This window comes from Notechis scutatus, chromosome 4, assembly GCF_049901735.1.
Source record: "Notechis scutatus isolate UNSWTSFEM ecotype Mainland chromosome 4, rNotScu1.2, whole genome shotgun sequence".
Taxonomy (NCBI): Eukaryota; Metazoa; Chordata; class Lepidosauria; order Squamata; family Elapidae; genus Notechis; species Notechis scutatus.
The window spans coordinates 7988702-7998706 of record NC_142012.1 but is presented as its reverse complement, the minus strand read 5'-3'; the positions used below and the strand labels follow the sequence as shown (position 1 = coordinate 7998706).

Genomic DNA, 10005 nt, shown 5'->3' with positions numbered 1-10005 from the left:
ATTTGTTGTGTCTAATCTAATGAAGAGAAGGGACATGATGGCAGTCTTCCAATATTTGAGGGGCTGCCCCAAAGGAATCAAGCTATTCTCCAAAGCACCAGAGGGCAGGACAAGAAGTAACGGATGGAAACTAATCAAGGAGAGACGCAACCTGAAACCAAGGAGAAATTTTGTAACAGTGAGAACAATTAACCCGTGGAACAGCCTGCCTCCAGAAGTTGAACAGTCAAGATCTTGTTGATGACCCAAGCTCTGTAAAGGACCTTGGAATACTCACCTCTAATGATCTAAGTGCTAGAGCCCACTGCAACTACATAGCCAAAAAGGCATTAAGAGTTGTTAACCTAATCCTACGTAGCTTTTTCTCTGGTAATATCACACTACTAACCAGAGCATACAAAACATTTGCTAGACCAATACTCGAATACAGTTCATCAGTCTGGAACCCTCATTACGTATCTGATATTAGCACAATTGAGAAAGTCCAGAAATATTTCACAAGAAGAGTTCTCCACTCTTCTACTCGCTGTAGAATACCTTATGCCACCAGACTTGAAATTCTAGAACTAGAAAACCTTGAATTACGCCGTCTTCGGTCTGATTTAAGCATGGTATATAAAATCATACATTGCAATGTCCTACCTGTCAATGAATACTTCAGCTTCAACCATAACAACACAAGAGCACACAATAGATACAAACTCATAGTAAACCGCACCAAACTTGATTGCAGGAAATACGACTTCAGCAATAGAGTGGTCAATGTCTGGAATACTCTACCCGACTCTGTAGTCTCTTCTCCAAACCCCAAAAACTTTAACCTTAGACTGTCTACCATTGACCTCACCCCTTTCCTAAGAGGTCTGTAGGGGGCGTGCATAAGCGCACCAACGTGCCTACCGTCCCTGTCCTATTGTTTCTCTTATTCTTTTATTTTTCTTATATGTACCCATTTCATGTATTCACAACTATGTATACACTTATACTTATTATCTTGTAAACAATTGGCAAATCAAATAAATAAAATAAATAAATAAATAAAGTTGTGGGTGCCCCATCACTGGAGATTTTAAAGAAGAGATTGGACAGCTCTTTGTCTGAAATGGTATAGGGGGGTCAGACTAGAAGACCTTCTCCAAGGTCCTTTCAACTCTGTTGTTCTGTTTCTCTTAAGCTAATGCATTAGAAATACTGTAGCACAAAGTAATTACTTGAAAAACAATAATCATCCATGTAATTTAGTCATAAACTTTCTCTGTCCCATCCTCCCTCTTTGTGTGTGTGTGTGTGTGTGTGTACACAAAGGTGTATAAATGACTATTGTTCCATCCTGGGAGTTATTGTGAATCTAGAAGTTCTTATCTCTAGATTGTTGTGCTTTTGTAAACCTGGTATAGAACTTTAATCATGATGCCAGCCAAAATGTCAAGTCTGATTGTGTGATGACCGTTGCTTGCGTAACTCTTTGTGGAGGATTTTCTTCTCTTTTGGTGTCCCTGATACCGCCAAGGGCAAATGGAACAGAGTTATTTTATCCAGTCTTCTGATAACCACTCCAGTCAAATCTTTTAAGCCATGCAGTAAGAGTGACATCTGGTGGACTTTCCACGAATGTATGGAAACAGGGGGGGAGAAACATCTTCCAAAGGTCTTCTAACTCAAATTTGAGACTTTGAGTTGGTCCGTTGGAAATCAAAAGTTCAAAATATAGTTGGTTAACTTCAACATGGTTCACGTTGGGTATGTCTAGTCTAGCGAATAGAATAGAGTTAAGAAAAGAATAGAATAAAGAATAGAACAGAATAAAGAATAGAATAGAATAGAATAGAATAGAATAGAATAGAATAGAATAGAATAGAATAGAATAGAATTAAGAATAGAATAGAATTAAGAATAGAATAGAACAGAACAGAACAGAATATAATAACTTTGTCACTTTGAATGCACACTGATCAGCATACTTTAAAATGAAATTTCATTGCACTATAGATAGTCCTTGAATTATGACCATAATGGACCCTGCAAATTACAAGTCCTAAGGCATGAAGGTCATAAAGTGAGTAGGCTATGTGACTGACCCGATTTGGGCGGAGGGGAGAGTGATTAAGTGAATGCAGCAGTCATGAAGCAAAGCCATGTTTTGCTACGGGTTGGTTTTGCCGTAACGCACAGTCGGGTGAATGCTGCAAAGATCTATAAATGAAGCCCGATTGCTGAGTTCCTGAAGTATGGTGACTATGGGGCACAAGGGGGGTGGTGGGGGCCACACAATTGTCATAACTTTGAATCTGTGGAGGTCTGTTGTAACTTTGAACAACTGCTAAGTGGCCAGTTGCAAGTCGAGAGCAGAGGTGGGATTCAGTCAGTTTGGACCAGTTCTGTAGAACCGGTAGCAGAAATTTGGAGTAGTTTGGAGAACTGGCCAATCCCACCTCTGACTGGCCCCGCCAACCCCATCTCTTCTCTGCCTCCCGAGTCCCAGCTGATCGACTGGCTCTTCTTTGGTTGCCTTGCACAGGAGAATGGAGCTGGAAAGCAGGTTAGTAGGGTGGGGAGGGAAGGGGGATTTTGCAGTAACCTTCCCCAGGAGTGGGGAGGGAATCAGAGGTGGGATTCAAAATTTCTTACTAATGGTTTTGTGGGCGTGGCTTGGTGGGCGTGGCAGGGGAAGGATACTGCAAAATCCCCATTCCCTCCCCACCCCACTAACCTGCTTTCCAGCTCCGTTCTCCTGTGCAGGGCAACCAAAGAAGAACCAGCCGATCAGCTGGGACTCAATTGGAGGCAGGGAAGAGATGGGGTTGGCGTGGCCAGTCAGAGGTGGGATTGTCCAGTTCTCCAAACTACTACAAATTTCTGCTACCGGTTCTCCAGAACTGGTCAGAACCTGCTGAATGCCACCTCTGGAGGGAATGGGATTTTGCAGTATCCTTCCCCTGCCACGCCCACCAAGTCACGCCCACAGAACCAGTAGTAAAAAAATTTGAATCCCACCACTGGTCGAGAGCTACTGGTCTTAGTTTGCTTAAACAGGATTTGCTGGATAAGGCACAGTTGTCTTCAGCCGATACCCTTCTTCTGCTCTGCTCTTAGGTTTTTTTCGTAAGCGTACAGTTAGTTCTCCGTTTACAACCTTTTGTTTATTCAAAGTTACAACAGCACTGAAAAAAGGGGACTTATGACCGGGGTTTTTTTTCACACTTACGACCGTTGTAGCATCCCCACAGTCACAGGATTTACATTTGGATGCTTGGGAACTGCCTCATATGTATGACAGTTGCAATGTCCTGGGATCACAGGATCCCCTTCTGACACCTTCTGACAAGCAAACTCAAAGGGGAAGCCAGATTCACTTAACAACGGTGTGACTCATTTAACAACTGCAGGGATTCACTTAACAACTGTGGCAAGGAAAGTCATAAAATGGAGCAAAACTCGCTTAATTTCTCCCTTAGCAACATAAATGTTGGGCTCAGTTGTGGTCGTAAGTTGAGGACGTCGTCAATTGTGGTCGTAAGTATGAAGTGCGAATGGCACCCTCCACTGGCCTCTTAGCTCTATTGCAAAGCGGCTTAGGTATTTCCGTGCCTGAACTACCTCCCCCACAATCCCTCGCGGCAAAGGCTTGGGGGGGTCCTCTTTCCTAGGATTAGACAGCTAAATGCCTGATTGATTTGCCTCCCCAAGTTCCCACGGCCGGACAAGAAAAACTGCCTTCCTCGAGAACGCACAAGTATCCCTGTTGTTCTGAATGGCTCGGGGGTGGGGGTGGGGTGGGGCAACCGAGAGGCCGCTCCCCTCAGGCGCAAAGGGGACACTCCGCGCTCAGCGACGCATGCGCGCCGCAGTCAACAGGAGAAGAAAAAAACAAATTCTGAGGACCCTACCGGAAGAGGCGGGGCTTAGCGCCACCCCGCCCCGCGCCCCTTGTCATTGGCGGCTCCCGGTGGAGGTACCGCAGGGACGGCGGCGATGTCTTGCTGCAGAAGCGGCGCCGGAGGTCTCGGCCGCCTCCTTCTGCTCCGTAAGTGTGTGCGACCGTGACCGTGACCGGCCGAAGGGTGGGGGGGCGAGGTCACGTGACCGCGGGCGGGGACCGCTCTGCCGACATGGCGCCCTCGGGGGTGGGTCGGTGGGTAGCTCTTGTTGTGAGGGACCGCAAAGTCCATCATCCCCATCCACCCGCGCGGCAGTTTCAGCCTGAGGCCGGCTGGGGATGAAGGGGAGGTAGTCCAAAGGCGAGGGGGAAGGCTGGGCCACGCTGGCAAAAACGGGGCAGGAAAGGGACTACCTCCCCCCATCATCCCCAGCCGGCCTCATCCTGGCCATGGGCCCAACTAAGGTTGGGCTTCAGGTCTGGCCTGACCTGGCCTGGCCTTTTTCCTCCTGCCAACCTGGGGCATCTTCCCCCCCCCCGCCCGGCCCTTTTTTTTTTTGCCTGAACTACAACTCCCATCATCCCCAGCTGTTAGGGCTTCTCTTCTCCTTTTTTTAAAAAAACCCATCGTTCCCAGCGCCTGGGGGAGGGACGTTTTGGGGGGATCAAGGTGTCCCATTCAGGAGTCGTCGCCTGGAGTGACCTAAAACCCAGAAATAAAGAAAAAATAGAATAAATAAAGATGAAATAAATGAAAACCTCTTGCAGGGAACCTCCCTGAGCCGTGTTTCTGCTAGAATCAGTAGGCCTGTGAGTTACAAGACGGTTGTGGCCTCCTGGCCTTGTGGTTGTTGTTGTTACTACGTGGTGGTTCTCCTGGAAAGGAACCGACTCCATCCATTCAGATTAGATGGAATCTATCCAGAGAGCTAATATTTGGTCCCAGTGGTTAAGGCACCTGGTTAAAAAGCAGGTGATGGTGACTTCTAGTCCTGCCTTGGCTGTGAAAGCTGACTGGGTGTCTTTGGGCCAATCACCAGGGGATCCTTAAAATAACTCTAGAGTAGGGCAGGGATAAATATATTGTTTATTGTGATCGATTTGGTGGTGGTGGGCATCTTTAATTATTAAAAATTCTTTCCCTGGTTGCAAAAAGAGAGTATGTTGCTGGAAACAGAATAAGAGAAGAACAGAATTTGGAAGGGACCTTGGAGGTCTTCTACTCTAACCCCCTTTTTTATTTTATTTTTATTTTTTTGTCAAGCGATTATAAAATAACAAGTATAAGTATAAACATAGTTATGAATACATGAAATGGATACGGATAAGCAAAATAAAAAGAAACAATAGGACAGGGCACGTTGGTGCGCTTATGCACACCCCTTACAGACCTCTTAGGAAAGGGGTGAGGTCAATAGTAGACAGTCTAAGGTTAAAGTTTTTGTGGTTTGGGGAAGAAACTACAGAGTCGGGTAGAGTATTCCAGACATTGACCACTCTGTTGCTGAAGTCGTATTTCCTGAAATCAAGTTTGGTGCAATTAACCTTGAGTTTGTATCTATTGTTTGCTCTTGTATTGTTATGGTTGAAGCTGAAGTATTCATTGACAGGTAGGACATTGCAATGTATTATTTTATATACTATACTTAGATCGGACCGAAGGTGTCGTAGTTCTAGGGTTGTTTTTTTTTGCCATTCCAGACAAATGCTTGTCCAATCTCTTCCTAAAAACCTCCAGTGTTGGAGCATTCACAACTTCTGGAGGCAAGTTGTCCCACTAATTATTGTCATCCTTGTAATTAATTGCTTCTGATACTAGGAATGGATTCTTACCCATTTTCATAGAAGAGTGTCTTTGATGTTTTTAACTAAACCACTTCACGTGTTCTGAAGTGATCTTTTGGCTTTCGCATCATGGTTCCTTAGAAACTCTGCAAAATGGTTTCTTTTGGAAAGAAAGTGGGATTTTCGTTGGAATATTTCCAGACCTGTTGTATCCCGAATATCTGCAGAGAACAAGAGTTGGATACTTTCATTGCTAGAATTGTGATGAGTTGATATCTGTCCTGTGGGCAGCTAGTGTGTGCACTATCATCGCAAAAGTGTGTTTTGTTTGCAGATGGGGCTGGGCGATTGATAAAAGTATCAACAGGTAGTAAGGCAATTCTGCGTTCACATAGCCAAACTCACCCTTCGGCCCTGGCTCCTTCAAAACATTTAATTACTATTTGTTTGTACTTATAAAATGCAAATAGAACTGTCAATCTGTGCAGGAGAATCTCAGAGTTACATTTGCCCATTTCACTCTTAGTCCTGCTGACCTGCATTCCTTCTCTTTCTTAAACAGCAAAATAAAAATGTAATAAGTTCAGTTTCTGGCTAAGTACTAAGTAGGGCAAAGGTATGAGTTTTAATTGCTCTGTAATTCATTAGACAACAGGTAACTACTGCAACAATAAGTTTTGGGTGACACCCAGTATAGCAGAGTTAGCCTTGGCAGGCTTTTAAGACCTGTGGACTTCAACTCCCAGAATTCCTCAGCCAGCATGGGGAGGTCCTCCAAAGCATTTCAAAACCATAGAGATGGACCTCTTGCCCAGACTGGTGAAATTGTGGGCTGTCATTTAATGCCTTAAAGCAGGGGTGGGCAAACTACGGCCCGCGGGCCACATCCGGCCCGTTGGTCTGTCCAATCCGGCCCGCCCCTGAAAAAAAATCGCTGGGCGTGGCGTATTGCCCTGTGCCGCGTGGCCCCCAAAGCTGCAAAACAGTGCGGAGCGCTCTCGGGGTAGGAAAGAAAAGAACTTTGCAAAGGCCTCGGCTGGGAGTTCGAAATCACCTTCGAGTGCAACCTCTCCGAAGGTGAGTCCCCGCCGATCCCCCCTTTTTTTCCGGGGCTTCCAGGCTGGTTTGCAGGCTGGAGCGTCTTCCAAAACTTCCAAGTTTGCAGGCTGGAGCGTCTTCCCGCCGAGGAGCGGGAAGGGTTCCGCCCGGCGGGCGGCGGGCTGCTTAAACTTTGCTTGACGGCACTTTAAAAGTCTGCTCCCAGCACCCGAGCAACTTACCAGCAACTTTCGGCTTCCTTTTTCCTCGCGGGCACTCGCGCCTGGCCCCGAGCTGCGCGGTGGAGGGGAAACCCGGAGCGCCGCCGGGTCGCCTCCTCCAATCAGCCCGCTCGCTCCGCACAGCGGAGGGAAGCCCGGCGGGCGGGCGGGCTGCTTGGAGGAGGCTCCAGGCTTCCCTCCGCCAGGCACGAGCGCCTGCGAGTTAAAAGGAAGCCAAAAGTTGCTGGGAAGTTGCTCGGTTTTCGGGCTTCAGGCTTAAACTTTGCAAAGGCAAAGTTTGCAGGCTGGAGCGTCTTCCCGCCGAGGAGCGGGAAGGGTTCCGCCTGGCGGGCGGGCGGGCTGCTTAAACTTTGCTCGGGCGGCACTTTAAAAGCCTGCTCCCAGCACCCGAGCAACTTCCCAGCAACTTTCGGCTTCCTTTTAACTCGCGGGCGCTCGCGCCTGGCCCTGAGCTGCGCGGTGGAGGGGAAGCCTGGCAGGCGGGCGGGCTGCTTGGTGGAGGCGACCCGGCGGTGCTCCGGCAGCAGCAACAGGCAGTTCCGCCCGGGCTCCGCTCAGGTGTCCGGCTGGGGCTGTCAGCGGTTGCTACCGCCGGCGCAGCTCATGCACGGCTCCAGTCCCGCTTGCCTTGGGAAGGAAAAGGCAAAACCAGGAGCCGCTGAGCCTGAGCCTCCGGTGCCGCTGCTCCGTTGCAAAGCACCGCCGCGCTCTTCCTTTTTGCCTTTCCCTTCCCCAGGCAATGCGGGACTGGAGCCGCGGAGCGCCGGCGGTAGCAACTCCTGACTCAGGGGGCCTCCGAGGGGAGGGGAAGGAGGAGAAGGGGGGGGCAATTCCCAAAAAATCTTGTGCTGACCCGGTCCGTCTCTCAAATTTTAAAAGTCAATGCGGCCCCCGAGCCAAAAAGTTTGCCCACCCCTGCCTTAAAGTCTCAGAGAATCAGTTTTTGATTTTGTACCTCTGTTTCTTTTTCTTTTTTTAAAAAAAATGCATGATTTATCATGTGGGTAGAGCTTGGAGATTCTCTTCACTGCATTTTTTAATATGGGGTTTCCAGTATTACTCTGATCAAGTTAGTGGTTCAGTCCGTTTCCAGCTTTTTCCTATGCGTTTGTTCCAATGTATTATTTCTTTGTTTTTTGAAATAGCAAGGTGTCTCTCCCATAGTTTTGAAGGAAGCAGTATGATGCACCTTAAGCTGCTGAAAATTTGCAGATGCTCTAAATGTTAATAATTCGTCGTTTTTCTCTTTTTTTACTTTTAGTGCAGAAGAATGGGGTACGGCACTGTTCCTATTCATCCACCCGGAAAAACCTGTACATCACTAAAGATACAAAGGTTATTTGTCAAGGTTTCACTGGCAAACAGGTGCGTGCCTGGATGGCCAATCTCTTGTACCTTTGCTCATGTTGTCTGTTGTCCAGTAGCTTTTGATCTCCAAGTACAAGTAGGCCTCTTACTTACAATCTTAGCAACTGTTTGAAGTTTACAATGGACTCCAAAAAAAGGGATCCCGAATCTGAAGTACTGGTGGTCTCTTGGACTCTCTCTGTCTCATTCACACACACACACACACACACACACTCAAGGTCACACAACTGCACTTCAGGGGCTTAGCAACACAGTTGCACGTAAGATGAGATGAGACAAGATGAGACAAGCAAGATAACCTTTATTGTCATATTTTTTTTTACTGGGAGCACACTGACCCACATTAAAAATGAAATTCTGTTGCCCGCTCTCAAAAGAAATTATGTAATTTCTTATAAGCTTGCTTCCTATCATTCAAAGATATTGTTTATAAGCACTATGTGCTTAGAACTCAAAGCATTGTTAGAGACCCCACACACACACTCCACAGTCTGTTTCTGTTGCTCCTCTCTGGGAGGAAGTTTCAAAGTATCTAGCAGAACTACCAGGTTCTGCAACAGCTTTGTTCCCTAGGCCCTCCGTCTGGTAAATTTACAAGATTCGTTCTTCTCGCCATGTACATGTCTACATCTGAACTAGACTGTTATTTCTCTGTGTCATATAATACACGTGGATATATGCATATTTATTCATTTAGTCCTGTTAATGCAGTTTATATTGGAGACTGTAACCCTTTGAGAGCTGCATGCAACAAAATTTCATTTTAATGTATGCCAATTAATGTACGTTCAGAGTGATAATGAAGTTATTCTAAGTCCATTGAATCAATTGTGCTTTTTGATTGTACCTCCCCACACAGGGCACTTTCCACAGTCAACAGGCCTTGGAGTACGGCACCAATTTAGTAGGAGGGATTTCCCCAGGCAAAGGGGGCAAAACCCACCTGGGACTTCCAGTTTTTAATTCCGTCGAGGAGGTAAGACCACTGAACCATATGCCAAGCGCTTTTGGGTCATTTCATTTCGTCACCATGATGTTTTCTATGTAGCTGCTTTTAAATAATAGTTGTAAACTTTGTCAGGACAGAATTATCAGGTGCAAACTCTGTTCAGCTAAGAATGGTTGTGGTAGAATATTTGTAGCTCAGGGTTGAGCTATGGAGTCCTTGGTGCTGTCTGAGCTTGGTGGTTTTCCTTCAGGTGTCTCATTACCAACCTAAATAACATCATCAGTGCTAGAAGGGATGATTATCTTGTTTGTCTGATTGATCAGCCATCAGCAGGCATGTAGAGATAAACAATATCTCCCATACCATTCAAAAGAAACAGTAAAAAAACTAAAAGACCTCCTCACGAGCAATCAACAGCCAGATAATACTAGACCAATATCAAATAGTAGACCAGACCCCAGTCAAGGAACTACCAACTCAGGTAAGCAAGCTAACAGTAAACATTCTAATCAAGGAACCACAAAGAAATCCCCCACCAACACTGACAGGGCAAGCCAGTAGTGGATAAAAAGACCCTACTATCACTGAGAATGTTACCTAGATTGGTAATGAAACGTCTGCAAGAAAACAAGATTGGTGGCCTGTACATTTGATGGCTGAAGTTAAAATGCTGTTTTTACCTTTAAAGTCCTGATTTTTTTGAAACCAGATTCTTGGAAATAATAGCCTTTACCTTTTACCTAACT

The 10005-nt window shown here is 46.3% G+C and overlaps 1 protein-coding gene across 1 annotated transcript in view; it reads left to right on the top strand.

Annotated features, from left to right (window-relative positions):
- The first annotated feature begins 3667 nt into the window (after positions 1–3667).
- SUCLG1 (succinate-CoA ligase GDP/ADP-forming subunit alpha) overlaps positions 3668–10005 on the top strand; it is a 20508-nt gene continuing 14170 nt past the window's right edge. Inside the window, exons 1-3 of the mRNA XM_026676491.2 lie at positions 3668–4024; positions 8204–8307; positions 9170–9286. Coding sequence (XP_026532276.1) covers positions 3973–4024; positions 8204–8307; positions 9170–9286 — 273 coding nt within the window. The 5' untranslated portion in view covers positions 3668–3972. The remainder of the gene's footprint in view (positions 4025–8203; positions 8308–9169; positions 9287–10005) is intronic.